This window comes from Tachysurus vachellii, chromosome 25 (genome assembly GCF_030014155.1).
Source record: "Tachysurus vachellii isolate PV-2020 chromosome 25, HZAU_Pvac_v1, whole genome shotgun sequence".
Classification (NCBI taxonomy): domain Eukaryota; kingdom Metazoa; phylum Chordata; class Actinopteri; order Siluriformes; family Bagridae; genus Tachysurus; species Tachysurus vachellii.
The window spans coordinates 10,766,578-10,786,163 of record NC_083484.1 but is presented as its reverse complement, the minus strand read 5'-3'; the positions used below and the strand labels follow the sequence as shown (position 1 = coordinate 10,786,163).

At 40.5% G+C, this 19,586-nt stretch overlaps 1 protein-coding gene across 6 annotated transcripts in view; it reads right to left on the bottom strand.

Moving 5' to 3' along the window:
* Positions 1–19,586, bottom strand: part of galnt1 (UDP-N-acetyl-alpha-D-galactosamine:polypeptide N-acetylgalactosaminyltransferase 1) — a 117,184-nt gene that overhangs the window by 52,143 nt on the left and 45,455 nt on the right. For 4 of the 6 annotated variants that reach the window (XM_060861431.1, XM_060861428.1, XM_060861430.1 and 1 more), the window contains one exon: positions 690–836. In XM_060861431.1, the coding sequence (XP_060717414.1) occupies positions 690–828 (139 nt within the window). In that variant the 5' untranslated portion in view covers positions 829–836. Of the gene's footprint in view, positions 1–689; positions 837–6,037; positions 6,065–10,079; positions 10,224–19,586 lie in introns of those variants that run through there. The other 2 variants (XM_060861424.1, XM_060861427.1) reach the window with 2 other exon arrangements.

The following is a 19,586-nucleotide window of genomic DNA, read 5'->3' as shown; positions in this document are numbered from 1 at the left end:
CTGAATAATAATAATAATAATAATAATAATAATAAAATTATTAAAAATTAAAAACAGGCCTCATATTTAGCTGCATTCTCTGTATAAACATTTACACAATAAAACCTGGTATTCATAAAAATCCCATAAATTCGGAAAATTCTCCTCCTCCTCCTGAGTGTGTGTGTATTTTCACATATGAGAAGACCTCCAACATGAGTGTCTTTGTATCTTATAACTTGTGACGAGTTACTGCATTTTTATCCACATTTTCATATAGCAGAGTAGACATTAGGAGAAGAGTTTCCATTAGCGGGAAACTATGGATATTTAAAGACCTGTACGATTGCGTGGTTTTTTTTCTTCCCCTGCCCTGTGGGATGAAAACTGCCTTATAAATGGGTTCTGTTTCGTGGTTTGGTCGTTCCCTCAAACAGCAGAGAAGCTCTGTCGATTAGCAGTAATACTTTTCCGTATGGACTCGGTTTTTCGGGTCATTCCTTTTACACTTGACCTCATTTATACTGTGCTGGATGGATGACACCAAATTTATCTCCACAATTTCTTTCTGTGGTTTGGACTTTAGTACTTATAGGTGGTTGCCATGCATAAAAAAAAGACACGCAAATAAAAAAAAGTGGAGTTTTGAATCTTTGTAGTCTAGTTTTCATTTTGACAACTATCCATGTCGTGCGTTCTGATACACACACCTTCTCTCCCGGGGAGTCCTCTGTCTTTCTTGTCGTCACATTTGTTGCACTCGCTGAAGTAGAGGAGGATGAACATATCTATCATCACCCAAACCAGAGACGTAGCCAGTACCACTTTACAGTACGCAAACTTCCTCATCTTCACACCTGCAAGACAAGAAAAGAAAAAAGGTGTTAACGCGTTAATAGTCGTAAAGCATTTGCAAAACTGTTCTAAAACTCCATCATTTATTCATTCATCGAAGGATCCTTAGGCTATCGAGGGAAAACGCTCGGATCGGACGCTCGCAGAGCATCGTACACACACACACACACGCACACACACGATCGGACACTGGTTCACACGTCTGGGTGATTTATAGACACCAATCTGCATACAGGCACGTTTCAGCTAGCACAGGATCGAAGCCTGGAGCTGTGAAGTGGCAGTGCTACTTGCGCTCCTGCCGCGCATTTCATTCCATTCATTTATTAGCAAAGCAGTTCAATAAAAAATAACCAGCTACTCGGTGCTGAGGAGTGATTATGAAGGCTGGGCAGACAATAAAATAGCATTATGAAAAGACAAAAAAAAAATACAACAAAAAAAAATCCCTAACCAAAACATCTGTCTCAGTACTTTAATAACAAGCTGTGTGAGGCTAATTATCCACTCGTTATTCACTGAGCAAATGTGCGTTACGAGCAGCGAGGAAAACGAAGACGGCTCCTGAGACGTAAGGGGAAGAGACAGCTGTGTTGTGTTGTGATGAAAAAGAAACATGACAGTGTAATCTCAGCTGTATGGAGAACGCACACTCAGGACTCGTGCTGGAGTGCATGACAGAAGACGATGGCCCTTCTCAAAACAGCCGTGCTGCGATTCACAGCCTGTTTTTTTTTTTATATATATATATATACATCTCCAAATTCATCCTTCCTTTTTATGTCCGTCTTTCCTACTACACACGTTTCTCGGTCTTGTGTCGAGTGGCTCTGCTGGAAACCAGGTTGTCTCCCGCTGCACCTCTGACAATAAAACACAGAAAATGTTCTCTGCGTTCTTTTTCTTTCTTTCGTTCTGCTTTCTCCCTGCCTCCCTCCTTCTCTTTTGTCTGTTTCTCTCTCCTGGGAGCTGAGGACAGTTTCCAGACACCTCGAACACGACATTAATCTAGCTGGAGCCAAGCCTTTTTAACTTTTTAAGCGTGTGAGGCTGCTGTGGTGCTTTGTTTAAGAAGAATTTCAGATAAGAGATAAAGAATAAGAAAGCCTGTGAGAGTCCATGCGGATTATTTTCCTTTTCTAGGCTAATGTCGGTTCGAGAGCAAATCCAACTGGTGCGATGCAAAACAATGAGCTCTGCTGAAAAAAGCACACTTGTTTTATAGAAAATGTTTGTTAGTGTGTGTTATGAGAACATGACGGGCAAATAGGAAGAAAAAATGGCAAGAGACAGAGAGAGAAAATCTCCGTGTGTGTGTGTGTGCAGCAGGGTTATGACTGGCACAGCAAGAAGTGCCACGGTCCTGGTGGCCCTCGTCCATCACTGTAGCAACGCCAGAGGCTCTTGTTCACTTTAGCCTGGCCAAACATTCATCACCCTGACAACACACACACACACACCCACACACACACACGCACGCACCTGGGCCACTGGGACATTCAAACACCCTCAATTACAAAAAAAAAAAGCTAACTAGTGCGCACAAAGAAAACAGAACATACATTTTTGTGGTTAATACACAATGTATTGTAATATATTATTGAACATAGAAATGTAGAAAGACTAATGGATACCTTCTAAGATTAGCATATCGTTGATGTATTGAGTATATTAAGTTATTGGGACTCATCCTGCCTTCAACTGTGACAGGTGTTCCCGTCCCTGCTGACGCGTCCCCACAACATGCCGCCGCCACCATGCTTCAGTGTGTACAGTATTTCATATAACACCTGTTTCATAAGCAGATCTCTCCAGTTCCCCAGACTTGGTCTCTTGGTTGTTCTCTTACCTAGTCAGTGATCTTTGTTGGATATTCCTACATATAAACTGCAGCTGACCTTCTGGCGTTTCCCACCGACTCAATCTCAGGAACCACATTAACATACAGCACAGTAGGGTGAGCTTCAAGACTGCGGGTTCATCAAGTTGATCAATGCATCATATCTCTTCCATTTGGTACTTTGGTCAATGAGGTTATTTGTGGGAATAAAAAGGTATGCATTCTCCAATGTGGGTGAGGCTTTCTCATCACGCGTCCAGATGCGGTTTTCATCCAAGCGTCCCATGTCGGTGATGCTGTGCTTCGCTACATCTTTTGTGCTTCTTATAATAAACCCATTTATTACTTCAGATACTCAGCAGTTCTGTACAGAAGTCTGGTGCATCTAAACTGTGTGAGTTGTAGGATCTTTCCTAATATTTTACACGAGACATGTTCTGAAAGTGACCTCTGACAAGATAAGTCAAATACTTGCGAAATTTTCTTTAAAACCTCTGACGAGTATACAGAAATAAATTAGGCTTAATTACATGTCAATAGAAACCTCAGAGCAAAGAGGAATTTTTTTATGAATAGACTATAAAACATAGAAACATCACTTTATGGCAGAAAGCTTAACATTTTTTAGGTTCAGACCGTTCAGATTATTCTTTGGGTGTCAAGAGAATTAATTTAACGTATTCGAGTCAGATATTCGGATTATAAAGTTAAAAAAGCGGATTTAACCTTCAGCAGCCTCTACTTCCCGTCCTTGGATGTAAAAAAAAAAAAAAAAAAAGCAGCGGATTAATAATACCCTTTTATATTTTAGTCCCGCGATAAAATACAATCCCTAACGTCAGAGACATGTCTGTCAGGAGTGAATTAAAAGATCAGCCTTCTGCATGCGCCTGTTCTAGATGGGTCTAGCTCCACACGACTATTTATTAATGCAGGGTCGTTTCTACTGAGAAACCAAGAGGAGAGTGACTGATCATTCTGTCCTTCATCTATGTACCATCAGAATTTCTATATTTCATTGGTGAGAGTCATGTACAGCAACGGACATAAAGCTGATGACATCCTCTGCATGGCTAGTTACTGTTACAACAAACTGAGGAAATATAGAAGAGAATCCCATGGAATAAAACATCTCCATGGCTACAGAAATTACATCATCATCATCATCATCATCATCATCATCAACCATTTCGTCCATCGACTGATTTCACTACCTACAATGTCTTCTAATTCTTTCCATACACAGCTGGTGAAGGAAGGACGTTTTGTCTGGAACGTCTTGCTTCTCTGGAAACAAGTGAAACTAGTAGATGTTGGAAGGGTAGATGTTCCAAAGGGCCCTGAATGCTTCTCCTCACTTCATTGCTCATGTAACAACAAACAACACACACAGACGGCATCTTGACGTCCTCACCTCACGGTTACGTCCATCGCTGTTCTAGTGTCACATCGATTGAAGGGAGACATCCTTCATTCTGATGGTATGAAGATGCTCGACATATAGTAAACGACTCTCGAACGACTGCATCCAGACGTACTCATGGGGGGGGGGGGGGTTCCCCCATTTCAATCACTCTTGACAATCGGGTTTTTTTTTTTTTTTTTTTTTGGATTAGGCTTCATATCATGTGTAATGTGCCATTGTTCTGCTGTGACCCCTGAACTATCACAGCCTGACAATAGGATCATTGTGGCTTTGGTTGGGTGCTGGGGTATCTTGGGGTGTCGCTGGGGTATCTTGGGGTGTCAGCCTGGACACAGTGTGCACGTGTCTCATACACATTATTTATACATCGTGGGAAAATATATAAAAATCCCGGACATTAGGCACAATAAAGGTCACTGGTATGGTTTTATTGAGAAGTCAATTTCGGCCTTTTACCTACTTGTCATCCTTTTTTTTTTTTTTTCCTCCCATCAAGCTTATTCTTCATGTTAGGTTAAAAAAAAGGTCTTAGATTCAATGGCTCATCAAATTGGACCTTGAACTTACAGGAACACTTTAGTTATTAATTAATAATATATTAATTAGTAATTAATAAAAGTTGGAAGTTGTTTCTGTGATATTTCATTGAATATTGATTATGAATATTGTCCTTTTACAATTATTGTTGCGTCTTTTGCTGCCTGCTTGACCAGGTCACTCTTGTAAAAGAGTTTTAAACTCAGTGAAGTTTTTATCCTGGTTAAATAAAGGTTACCACTACGTAACTAGCCACTGTGTTTCTTATTCATTCGTTTGTTCGTTCATTTGACCTAACGAGCTGAGAAATGCCACGAAAATGAAGCTATAATAAAAGATTGGTCTATAATAGTCAAAAGGTAAATAAAATAATATGAAGTATGCTCGAGTTGAACGGTAGCAGAGAAAGCTATTGAATTCTCGTACAATGAAGTGCTTCTTGATAAACAACAGGCTGTGTCATATATTTAATTTTAATCTCCGTACATGTTTTGAGAGTGAAGACGTTCGTAGCTTTATCTGTTTGGAGAGCAGGGACAATGGAGGCTCAGATGCATCAGGGAAAGATGTTTTGTTGCTCTGCTCTGAAGTCAGACAGCAGGTTATTAAGTGTCATGCAGGATACAGAACAGGAGGGGGAAAAAAAAATACTTATTACAAAATACAACATGCTATTTTGGAGCCGCAGACACCGCGTTCTCACACACATTTTTACAGTCCAATCTGATAGCTTTAATCATACTTCCGGCAATCGTCCCTAGCTTTTCTGTTCAGCGTGGTTGTATAGAGTTATTCCAGTTATCTTGGACAGGTCAGAGCAGTCTGGCGAATAGCCTGTGATTACTTTCATTAGATCCATTAGATGTTTCAATATACAGAACTATACACAATATACAGTGTGAAAATCCCAGGAGCGTCAGCGACTTTGTCTGAAATACACAGTCCATGTGGAGCCAACAACCGCTTCATTGTCAAGGTCACCGAGATCACATATATCCCCATTCTAATCTGAAGTGACCTGTAGCTGCATGACTTTACACACACTGCTGATTATTGGCTGAGCAAACGACAGTGAATGCCAGCAATGCCGGTACATTTGCAGCTTTCGTCTTCGTTCTCGTCCTTATAAGTTTAAAGATACTACTTACAATCAGGCCACAGAAAGTTAATCCCCCAGCACACATCAAATGAAAGGTTAACCTAGCAAAATAAAATTGTCTAACAGTAATTAAAACATCACAGTAAGTTGCTAAAAAGCAGCACTTCAGAGCATCAGATTTGTATTAATTTATCACTGCATGCTGAATAAAAGATGAGTGAAGGCGCTCGGCTGTGTTTGCACATGGAGGGTGTAACCTTGGACTGAATAATGAATGGTCAATGTCATGGAAAATATTCACCCATAAATTGCACGATCGTCTGTTGCCCTGCAAAATAAACAGACGAGGTACATAAGTAAATATAATGCCACATTAACGTCTCTTGCGGTAAATATGCTACAAATTATGTTAGCCATTTGTCTTCCACTGTGTTTTTATTTATAGATACCACTAAGATTGTTAAGAAATGGAAGCAGGTGTAAAGCCACAGCCCTGCGCTTATAAAGTCTGTCTGGCCAAAATAATATTTACACAATTCCTGCACCACTCATTTTCTGCCATTTAAAATTAATAGTCTCACAAATTCTTCTCAGACTCCATAAGTGAAGAGCAAACATGCACTAAATATTATATAACCTACAGAATAACACACCATCCTGGGTGTGTCAGGAGGGGGGGGGAGAGAGAGAGAGAGAGAGAGAGAGAGAGAGAGAGAGAGAGAGAGAGAGAGAGAGAGAGAGAGAGAGAGAGAGAGAGAGAGAGAGAACGAGAACCACTAACCCCACCCACACTTAGACACACATCTCTAACCCCACCAAACACACACTCACCATCACTAACCCCACCTACCACCATAAACCCCAGTTCCTACTATGCCTACCACCATACAATACCAAAACCAGACCTATCACCATAACCAAACTACTCCACCCCAACCCATCCATTTATGTCACATCCATTTATTAAATTTAATACACATTTCTTAAATTTGTTTTTTTCACCATCTTTTTGGCAATGCAAATTGGCAATGCAAAACTGTGGTGTCATGCCAGTAAAGCACACACAACCAACTGAGAGAGAGAGAGAGAGAGAGAGAGAGAGAGAGAGAGAGAAACAGGTAAAAAAAACTGCCAGGCAGGATAGACAGATAAGGAAATCTGGACAGAAGTTGAACGCACCACACATATTAGACTAGACTATCTCCTTCCCATTGATTGTTGTCTGTGAGAGAAAAGTAAATTAAACCAGTCTAGCTTGTCTTTCTCCTTATTTATATCTATCCGTATGCTCTTCACTCTTCATCTGTCTGATGTTGTAGACTGAAGCGACAGGCAGACATTTAGACATTATACTTTTTACAAAATGACTGCTCTTTCTTCTCATATTTTCTCACCACCTGAAAACCGACAAAAACCATTATAGCTAGTGCAGTGTAATAAAGCATGGCAAGCTAGTCTGCTAGGTAAGTGCATTAAGTAATGAATAAACAACCAGTGGATGAGAGTTACTCCAACTGTATACCAGCAATTTACCAACAATTACAATAAATTAAATGATTAACATCATGCGTTTTTATTGTGTATATTTCTATGTAATGTTATCAAATGTCCAGATGTTCCAGTTACTGCTTATACGTCATACATTCACTGGGCTCTCATTTTTCTATCAAAGATAACAAGGTAAATAACAAATAATAATTTTTTATTAAAACGCAGCTCGTCCGTCGTGTCTGTGAGAAAAAAGAAAAAAAAAAATAATAATTTTTCCATCCTGAAATGATACACGAGTCAGAAATCGGGTTATTCTTTATTCGTTATTCTATATTCTTTATTGGTTTAGATTGCGTGGAACGTCCGCTGTTCGATTCCCACCGAACGAGCTGTTGCTATAGCAACAATAGAGCATTAGAACAAGCACATTAACGCAATTCCGCAGGAACTAAAATGAAAGCGCTCCTTCTGATGATCCAAGAACTCTGTTATCATACAGACAAAAAGTTTGGGATGTGACATCATATTTGTGTCAAAAAAAAAAAAAAAGTGTCTAAAATGTTTACAGTAAGTGAGAAGGGTGGGAAGAAACTGCTGGTTGGAATAGAAATGCAATTAAAACCCCAGTGTACACCTCTAGCTTACAGTCCGTAGAAAAGATCTGATTTGTAAAAGGCATCGGATCTCTGCTTGGAGCTAAACTGGCAGGCAGAGAGTCATATTCCGTTACGGTGATGGTTTGTACGGTTTGGCCAGCTGTTGCTTTAACATGTTATAGGTTTAGACATCTGCACAGCACCATGCCAGTTAGCACTAAGCTTAGTTACAGCACTACACAGCTCACGTTTTTAATTATTGCTCCTACATAGCAAGACAAGAGTCACTGCGTTCGACGCAGCTCGGAAGTCCGAACTGGGAATTGCTTCAATTTCAACCTACAAAGTGGAGAACAAATAGAGACACACATCCAAGGCCAGGTTTTGTGAGCAACAAGTTAAGCAGCTATCCGTGATGACTAATCCTCACATTACACCACTGTATAGTCACGGTTCAAGCTTTTAAACGTGTGAATGTGTCTGTATGTCGATGCAGAGATTGAAAGCAAATCTTTGTACATGCAGTTGAACGTCACTTGCTGAACTCAGGGTTGAGGAGACCGACTTTGCTTGATGCAAGTCAGAATTTGGCCTTGAATATTTTGTTTGTTTTTTGCTAGTTGGAGGTCAACGTTTTAGTCAAATGCAGGATAAATATCCCTGGAAGACACAAAAGAGGGAGTCTATCCAGTGGTGTAGTCTAGTTTTTTTGTAGTGAGTATACTGTGATTTTTTTTCCCCCCTCCCAGCCTCATACGCACCCATCCTAGAGCGACACCCCATAGGCACCACCACACTCACTAATGCATAAAATATGCATCTACATGTAATTGAGAGCATTATTAAAGACTGCTTATGTGTTATCAACATTCCAATTTATTATAAGCAACAAAAGACAGTCAGCTGATAAAACCTGTGCTCCAGGTCCCATATTCATATAACATTTAAGGCTAAATGTAGCTCTTAAAGATATAGTTCACCCAAAAATGAAAATTGTGTTATTTCCTCACCCTCAATTTGTTCCAAAACTGTATGAGTTTCTTTCTTCTGTTTAACACAAAAGATGATATTTTGAAAAATGTTCAGACTATCAGACAGTTGGCAGCACCCATTGACTTTCACAGTAGGAAAAAATATAGACTATGAAAGTCAATGGCATATAAAATCTTAAGCAATTGTCGCACTATAAAAAAATTTTGATACGGTCACATGGCTGTTTTAAATTAATGGACATTTAAGGTGACCATGAATTAACTCTCATTTGCAGTCACTGACTTAATGATTTTTAATTGTTTATATCTACCTAACTTACTGTCCCTCCACTCTAACCAAGGATGCCTGTTTTTAAATTCCCTAGCCTGACTTTCAGTCCACAAGGCTGGCCAGGAGTTCTCATTTCTCTCATCATCTGAAATAACAAGGAGATATAAAAATTGTATTCTGTTTACCACACACACACACACACACGTCTGGTTCGATATCTTTGTGGGGACTCTCCATAGACGTAATGGTTTTTATACCGTACAAACTGTACATTCTATCCCCCTACACTGCCCCTGCCCCTAAACCTACCCATCACACACACACACACACAGCCCCTAAACCTACCCATCACATTAAACATTCTGCATTTTTACATTTTCAAAAAAACATAATTTAGTATGTTTATGAATCCATTTACATTGTGGGGACCGCTGGCTGGTCCCCATAATGTAGGTGATCTCAGGTTTTACTATCCTTATGGGGACATTTGGTCCCCAAATGTAATATAAACAAGGTTATATGACAAACACAGGTTAGCATGACTTACAAGGACAATTTCTTCAAACCAGAAAAAAAGGTGGTTTAGAGGGACTATGACTTCCTTTTACGCTAGAGCTTTCAAATAAAAAAGGGAAATGCTTTTAAAAATCATGGCTTCAAAACTCAAACTATATTATTTATTTACACTTTATAAAACACAATACATGGCACCCTGATTTTTTACTGACCTGCAAGGACGTGTGTCCTAGAAGACAAAAACCAGCATTATGAGGACAAATGGTTTACAAGGACTATGTGATGCCACAAACGCGCGCGCGCGCACACACACACACACACACACACATTATCTCCCCTCTTCTGCCGCATTAATTGATCCACCACACTTACGGTAGTGAAGTTAGCAAGTTCTGGATTAAGTTCAATATACCAACAATCCCCTGCTGTTACAGTAACGTTTAATGAGAACATGTACTGTATGCTAGCTTTACTTACCAGGTAACGTCACGATAGCATCACCCTCAATTTCTGGATTTTCTGTAACGTCCGTGTCATCTGCTGCAGCTGAAGTGTCACCCGAAGCTGCTGTAGCTTTAGGCGCGGGCTTCCGAAAACACTCCAAGAGTGTAGTTTGAGTCTGCTTTCGCTTCATATCTTCTTTTACACTAGTTAGTTAATTTCGAATTTGCGCCAAAAAAGACCGCCAAGCACTTGACTTTCCTACTAGGTAGGTGACGTCAGACCAGGTCATAGGCCACGGAAGCCCCAATGGTCCAAAAACGTTAGTGATTCGCAATCGCAACCACAGTCTGTGTTCGCAACACAGACGGGGTGAATTTGTGAATGAAAGTTCTGTCACAAAACGATATTGTTACGTATCCTCACGCTTTTTTAAGTGGGTATACGGAAATCCTTGGCCTTTCTCAGCGGGTATACGGCGTGTACCTGCGTATCACGTAGACTACACCAGTGAGTCTATCCGACTTAGAGATCGGAATTGTTTTGTTTTGGAAAACTGCAAGTTCAAGATTATTATTTTAAACACGTCCCAGTGAAGAAAAATCTGGAATTACTTTCTGTGATAGTTGTACTCATGTTCGAAGCATGTGGTTTGATGACATCACATGACACGACTCCTTTAAAATCTGTAGACGTCCTAGATAATATGATCCTACACATTAAAGTGTCTATTTTTTTATAAACGTCATCGTCATACATTTAATAGGCGTGGACAGGAAGTACTGTGACTGCAGAAACAGAACGGTTAAGCAGTGTAGTATTGTTCAATATCTTACTACTGCACATATTCTACAGGGACCAGGGTAAAATAAGGGCTTCTACATCAATTAAACACACACACACACACACACACACACACACACACACACACACACACGCACAAACAGTCTTATGCTCCTTGACATGCATGCGCTCTCACCTTGACTCACAAAGGCATGATAAGTAGTGGAGTGTGTGTAAAGGCTAAATACAATAACACTGCATGTAATGATAGTAATTACATGCACAAAAATATTACACACACACACACACACACACACACACACACACACACCTGTGACCAAAAAGTGATCAGGAAAAAGACATGATCGCCCTTTTTACCACCACACTGGTGTTTCGTTTCAGCAGAATGGAAATCGGCGTAAGGGACATTTTTGATCAGTATAAACAAAAGGAATGACTTTATCGCCGCTAGTCTGATAAAAAAAATAATAATAATTGGTCAGGACCTTCGAGAATGTTAGTGGTTGAAGATTTTAGAGACTTATAAACAAGCACTTGGGGCATCTCAGTGAGCAGCAATGGGTTTGATATCACGTTTACATTGAAGATAGAAACATTTGTATGAAAAAACAAACTAGCCCTTTTTGTTTCGTGGAACTTTTCTATGAAACCGAAATGCTTAGGAAAAACTACAATGAAGCACTGCTGTGGTGTGAGACATGACAAAAACATTAGATGCTGAAGATGGACACAACAAAAAAAAGGCACAAATGGGGAAAGAAAAAAAAAAAAAATCATTGCAATGACAATTTCAATAGTAGTGATGTGACCGACTGGTGGATGAGCTCTTTCATCCATTTATGGATGAACTAAATTTCTCTTTAGTTTTAATGTCAGAAACATCAGAAGAACAAGCTGAAGCACACACACACATATATATATATATGTGTGTGTGTGTGTGTGTGTAGCTTGTTCTTCTGATGTTTCTGACATTAAAACTAAAGAGCTGTAGGTGGATTGTACTTCACCGGACGTTGATATGCACCCTGAGGATTATCTATTTACATACGCATCAAGCGTGTAGGATTATTTCCTGTTTCTCAGAGATATATGAACAGATACATGATTTATTCCTTTGTGACTTCTGTAACTGTCTCTTTGTTCCCTGTTCACTGGTCGCAATGTCCCGTCCTTGCTCGTGCGGTTCTTCTGTCCCAGCCTTGGGAATTATCTACAAGGTCGTGTGTGTGTCCTCCTGTTTATCAGTATACAGTCTACAGAATGCCAGGGTTGTCTTTGTGCACGCGATAAACCATCTTTTTTTTTATTATTATTATTATTACAGGGCTCTTGGTCTCCTGATCCTTTACTCAATTTGCTTCTGAAGAAACTGATGCTCATCCAAAAAAGATTTACTCAAGAGGTTTGGCATGGAGAAAAATTTCTCTGGTTGTGTTTTGTCACGTTTGAAGTTCGATCTTCTGTTTTTGAGCAGAACGACAGACACACAGAGACATTCAGCTAAAAAAAAAAAATCAATCAATACATAAACAATACAGCATCATAATTCAACATATTACTCTGTTTGTTCCATATTAGTCATAACCATTACAGCACCACTAACTAAATCTCGTCACGCATGTGTGTGTGTGTGTGTGTGTGTGTGTTTAAGGCTGATTTCCTGTACTGCACTGGTCTTAGCCACTGCGAATGCAGCTGTCTTTTAACATGATTTAGCGATGAGATACGAGCGTCTAGGAAGGAACAACTTGGAGTCAGATGAGCTTACAACAGCAGAGAATCACATCAGGTTCCACTTCTGTCAGCTAAGAACAGGAATTTAAGGCTACGGTGAAAAGATCAAGCATGAAAAAAGACCAGGTGATGTATTTTCCTGGTGATTCTGTGCCCAGTGTTGCCACAGATTCCTGTTCCTGGCTGAGACGAGTGGAACCTGACATGCTCCCTGCTGTTGTAGCTCATCTGCCTCAAACGGTAGAAACATGGTGATGGTATAATATAGTTATTATGATGTGGTAAATGAGTAGAGGATAAACATAACCAACATTACAGGGTTATTTATTTGTTTTTTAACGTTGTGCATTCAGAAATGCTTTTCTGTTCACCGCGGCTGTAAAGAGTGCGATTGTGTAGCTTTCTCAGCTCACGTCTGACCTCTGAGTTACTCACCTGCTGCTTTACTGTTTTCTCTGAATTGCTTCCCCAAGAGATCAGCAGTTTCTGAAATATTCAAACTAACCAACAGCTATCGGTCACATCACTGTCAGAGCGATCACAACTGTCTTCATTCCGATATTTTAAGGGAATATGAACTAAAGCTTTTGGCCTGTAAGTGTGCGGTTTTGTGCATGAACAAACCTCGCCGATTGGATATCTGCATAAATATGCATGTATGTAGGTGGAACCGTAAGAAACACTGAATGCTTGTGTGTTTCCTGTTACAACAGGAAGCCGGTATCAAGCGTCTTAACTGATTTCGACACCAACGGGTCTTCCCATATACGCTCCGCCTCTCACTGACCCTACCGCTACTCTGTGACACTGAGACGTGAATTTACACCAAGCTTTTACACTGACGACGAGTGAGTATTTTGTTTGAGTATTCTAAAGCACAGACTTTCAAACAGCAGGCCTGGGGATGTTTGTTACCGGCCTACAGCAGAGATTTCCCTCTTTCTGCTGTCAGTCTTTCTCCTCGTTCCCTGTGGGATGTCTAATGCGCTGAGTGCTGCAGGGGGTGAGGGCAAGTTAACAAGAGACAAGTGAAATAAGAAAGAAACGAGGATTCTGGATAGCTTTGTTGTACACACACACACACACACGCGCACACGCACGCACGCACACAAATGCACACACATGCACACACACACATCTCCAAAGCCTAGATCGCTAGTCATGTCATACACGTCATTTTATCATGCCAAAGAGCAAACATCATCATTTGGTCATGCCAAAGTACAGCCGACAAAGTTCTTATACTTCTTATAGTTCTTATGAGGTTGAACTATGAAGAAATGAGCACACAGGAAGCAGCATGACCAGCACCACACAAACAAGCCAAATTTCCTGCCAACCAGCAGTTACTGTAGAGTGATGTATGCAGGATTTGCGGGTCTGGACGTGTGTTTTAAAGAGACAAAAAACTAGAGGACGATCAAGATCAACCATCACAAACCTTTAACCATTATCCCAGAAAGGAAAAAAAATATTTACAAAACAAATTTACAGAAAGAGACCCGTCTACACAGAGACGTCTACACAAAGCGCTAAAATGTCATGTTTGTGTTCACGAGGACGCGGCTGAGTCCAAGACTGAGTTGCCAAACACAGTTCCGTAATTATCATACTACCCAGTCAGGGTCATGCATAATACATCACACACACACAGTGTTCATCATATGTTAATACTAATGGTGGACAGAGCTACATACAGGACCTATAGATGCAAATATAACAGATCATTAACTTTGCTTTAAAGGCAGCATTTTCATTAACACACACTCTGGATAGCAGGTATATACTGTAAGTGAGCAAAAACAGCACTGGTTAGCAGAAGAAAGCTGGAGGATTCTGGTGTTTGGAGTATTTTGGTTTCCTGGTAAGTTATGGTTTAGCGAGAGGTGGAATGAAATGTGGCAAACTGGCACCAATAAAAAGAGTATTATACCCCAGGACTAATCCATACGCCTGTGCTGACGTCATAATCACTGGCTTATTTACATTTTTGTGGTCTCAACAATCATGATTGGAAAGAATGTGACTGCTTTAAATAACGGCTTGTCTCATGCTTTCACATCGGTGAGAATAACAAGACCCGACACTTGGCAGGTCTTTGGTCAGGCGTTTGTTGATTTCCGGCTTCCACTCATTTTTCAACTCCTCTGCGTTCCAGGAGACGTCCTTTTCATAACCGTTTGACTTTTTTAGTTCCTTCCATGACTCTGTAAAATGAAATTTCGACTGGACAAAAGCACGTGATCTGAGTCTTGTGCTTTTCAGGTTCCAATCGGCTGACAGTTGCTAAGCGTTTCGCCGTCACCTTCGAGCACCACGTCGTACACGCCGTACACATCAGCACCACAAGGCGGGTTATCGTTGTGTTCCTTAATTAACATCACAGACATTTGCAAACGATAAAAAGAACTATATCAGCTTTATGCCCTGCCTTATACGCATCTTTATTTGTATCCGTTTATTCGCAGGAACGTTCGCTGAACGAGTTATTTCCTGCTCTCGAATACGGTTGTTCCTTTAAAATGTACTTGAAATGAACACGACAAAAGATGCAACAAATTAACAACAAACTTAACATTTTCTGTCCTTAGATTGATGCTAGATGGAAAAAACTCTTATCTTTATCTCTGTATCTTACAAAGCACCAACACACACACACACACCTTACACGACTGCTTTACACGATAATGATTACACATTTTTCTTTTTGAATAAACCCAAGTCTCGCTCAAGTCAAGATGTCTGCTGGTATAATTGAGTCATAATCTTCGAGCTCGCTGTAAGAGCACTTCTATCCCTCAGCCGAGAGGCTTCTTCAGTTCAGCGGAGTGCTGTGAGACTTCGACCCATTCTACTATGATGATGTAGTGAGAGGTGCTGGGGTTGTAAAGACAGTGAGTGAGAAAGCGGAAAGGCAGGAAGAGTTCATCGCAGACTAGCTTTACTCCTGAGCTTCTGCTTCTGTCTCTCTGTCAGAGGTTTTATCGGCAGCAACCTCTTTTTGTCTGCCGTCGTGCCAATCGATACGGGTCTCCACCTCTGCTGGCAGAGTGAATTTGTGAAACGATCCATTCCACAGCAGGAACATCACTGTTGGTTATAGAAGTGAATATTTAATGCCTGGTCGTTTTACTAGCCAGAGATTGCTGCATTTCTCATGTTTTATCACTGGATGTGGAGGAAAAGTTTACAATATCTGAACAGTATCATGGATTCAGTCATGAATTGGTTGTAAAACAGCTATATATATATATATATATATTTTTTTTTTTTTTAAATAAATAAATTAAATAAAAATGTATTCCTTGATTGAGCGGAATCGATTAGATTTATTTGTACAGTGCTTTTACAAATAGACATTGTTTCAAAGCAGCTTCAAAGAAATATAAAAACATAGAATTAAAAAAAAATAAAAAATTAATTAAATTAATATTTGTCCCTAATGAGCAAGCCTGAGGCAACGGGAAACTCCCAGCTTGGTCCGAGAGAGCAATGACTTCTCCAAGTGATTTTCCAACCACCATTAACCCTAGAACAGGAAAGCCCTGATGTCTAATACTGCTAAACTCATACACGCTACATGAACAAAAGTTTGTCTTCAGCAGACCAGTACACCCACATGTGGCCCCTTGCCCTGCACGCCGTCTCTTGCCCTGCGCGGCCGTCTCTTGCCCTGCGCGGCCGTCTCTTGCCCTGCGCGCCGTCTCTTGCCCTGCGCGCCCGTCTCTTGCCTTCTTGTCTCTCGTCGTACACTGTATCTTATCCTTCATGGTTTTCACAAGATTGCACATGTACTGTACGTGTATAGGTTCATTTTATCCCATAGTTCTGCATTGTCTTGTGTAGCTCTGTGTCTTTATGTATCATGATGCGTCACTTAATGAACACTGTACACTGCATGAGCTATATATGATTGAAATAACAATAAAAGCTTCTTTATTCTCTTGACTCGAAGAACTGGAACACTCACTGAGTCCCAGATCTCCTCGCCCAATATCAGAGCCTGACCTCACTAATGCTCTTAGAAAGCACCATGGAGATATGTTCTGCCAAGGGTGGAGTAAAAGAGCCTGTCCTGAACTGGAACATCCTGAACCCCAGGTCTTCTCACCCAATATCACAGCCTGATCTCACGATGCTCTTGGAGCTGATTGAAGACAAATCTCCACAGTCTACACTCTGAGATCTGGTGAAAAGCCTTTCAGAAGAGGTTATAACAGGGAAGTTCCAGTTCTGCCTTACGATTCCCGGTTCTGATTCTGATTCCATAATAAAAGAAATGTGAAAAATAATGCACAATACTTAAACAATTCCATTTGTGTTTATTAATCACTCTTTAAATATTTTAAACAGAGCATTTCAATTCATATCAATTTAAATGTAAATAAATCCAACATCAATTTTAACATCCAGAATTACAACTTAGCAAAACAGTTAGCAATTTTTATGAAGAAAAATTAACGTCTGCTTTCTCTGATTTCTGAGTGACTGATTTCTGTGGTAAGCTGCGTTAATTTGGTTGCACTGTAAACAATGAATATACATGAGGTAAGACATGGCTATTTAAAAAGTGACCGCTCCCAGCGCTTTGCCCGTCATCGTATCAGAACCGCGTTTGGAACCGAAACTTAAAAATTCCGCGCGGTTCCAGTTCCTGTTAAAAAACAGAACCGGTTCTGAATAAGAACTGGTTCTCGGTTCCCAACCCTAGAAGTGGGGATTAAATGCAGAACAAGATGTTCAACACGGAAGAGCGTTGTGGGCAGCTGTCCCCAAACATTTGGACTGAGAGTGTATTTGTTCCTTCATTCATTCTTTTTTCCTTCCACCTTTTATAGGAGGAATTGCAGTTTATTTGAAGTGACTTTCCTTAGGCACTAGTTACAGTGACATTCATGACATTTATGTAGGCCTTATATTTTAAGTCTTAGGAAAGCAAGCAAGAAAGAAAGTAAGAAATACCCAGACGTTTTTAACCACGTGATTGTTCAATCATCCCTTATTCATAGGAGTAGTGTGTGTGGGTTGGAACAAACCATTGTTTGCACGCGTTTGTAAAAAAAAAAAAAAGAAAAAGAAAAAAGAAAGTTTGGAATAGACGACATTAACAGGAAACCCTCAAGGCTAAACCACAGAAAGGGAAGTGAGACTGATGTACCAACAAGGAGATGTAACACAAATAAATATGGCATGAAACACACCGATGAATGATTTACACTTTAATGCTAATTAAATACACACTGTATTTCACTTTTTTATTCAGAATTGGAAGAAAGATGAAGCAAGAACTATGTGGTGTGGTGACCAGTGGCTCCTCGTCCTTCACTGTGCTTATTGCAGCTGATTGTGCATTATGGCTCGTTGAATACACACACAAACTCTCAGTGCTGTGAATGCCAATGTGAAGCAGTGTTTACACTGTGATCATTAGATGAGCACTTAGTCCAAAAAGCAGTCTGATCGTAATAGTGGTAGTAATAGTAGTAGACGAATCATCTCTCACGTAGTAGTTTTACAGATAAAAACAGCTACAACTGACAACATGAATAAAGCTGTGCATCATATTGCACTAAAGAACGTCTCGGTTCTTTAAAGGCGCTCAGTAGACAAACTTGCTGATTCGGAAACTTCCAGCTTAAAGATGGAGGAAGCAACGTCGACAACAGGGTCTGGCAGCTTCTGACTCCGTGCCTCAGTGGCATCCGAAAACGAATCGGGAACTTGACTGCTGATCTGACTGTAAACTAGCTGTGTGGGATTTCGCATGGTTTCCGTTTCATGCAAAGTGATAATGTGTTAATGGAACATTACAGTGACAGACAGACGGACAGATGGACGGAAGGACAGACAGATGGACAGACAGACGGACAGACATTTCCCAGTGTAATCTCGTGGAGTTATCTGCAGGATCAGTTTTATCTGCTGCATTCAGCTGCTTTCTTTACACGCTGCTTGTATTTCCGTGTTAGTCAACTAGTCAGTGTGAGTCTTACAGTCAGAAGATCAACAGAACATAAAGAGCTGTAGTGCAGAAATGAACACAAAAGCACAAAGGTTCACCAACTGATTTCCAATACGACGCCTGGTACCGACACCATGTGAAATTAAATAGCACGTTTTAAATCCGTTAACCCATTTTGTGGTGGTGTTGCTCTGATCGATATGCATTACTGTCAAGCTTGGTGCCACAGTGAACCAACACACACACACAACACACACACACTGTGTGTGTGCAGCATAGCTAGACAGCTAGTGCCTTATTACAAGCCACATAATTATAATTAGCTGGCACTTTTGCACAGCATCATATCCTACACTTACACAGAGCATTAGATGCTGATCACTAGATGCCGTTCCACAAAGTTTGCCTGCTTTAATCTCTTCTACTCTTGAAGCCGTCAGAGGAACAAAAACTCTGTGGCTCTTTCAGGATTTCATAATGTCCTTTTCACAATTTCTTGGGTGACAAATGTGCTTAAAGGAAACCTCATCCCTGCACCACTGAAATGCTGCTTCAAATCAATTTAGGTGCAGAAGTGGTAGGAGTATGTATGCGTGAGTAATGTGCATATTACTACAGCATTCAGGTTTATAACATACCCTGCAAATCCCAGTAAAGGGTCAATCTGATCTACAAATTAATTAATTAAATTAAATGAAGACACTGAAAAGTGCATGTTAGTTAAACAGTCAATCAGTAAACAGTTGGGCGAGATGCTCACCAGTAAACGGTTGGGCGAGATGCTCACCAGTAAACGGTTGGGCGAGATGCTCACCAGTAAACGGTTGGGCGAGATGCTCACCAGTAAACGGTTGGGCGAGATGCTCACCAGTAAACGGTTGGGCGAGATGCTCACCAGTAAACAGTTGGGCGAGATGCTCACCAGTAAACGGTTGGGCGAGATGCTCACCAGTAAACAGTTGGGCGAGATGCTCACCAGTAAACAGTTGGGCGAGATGCTCACCAGTAAACAGTTGGGCGAGATGCTCACCAGTAAACGGTTG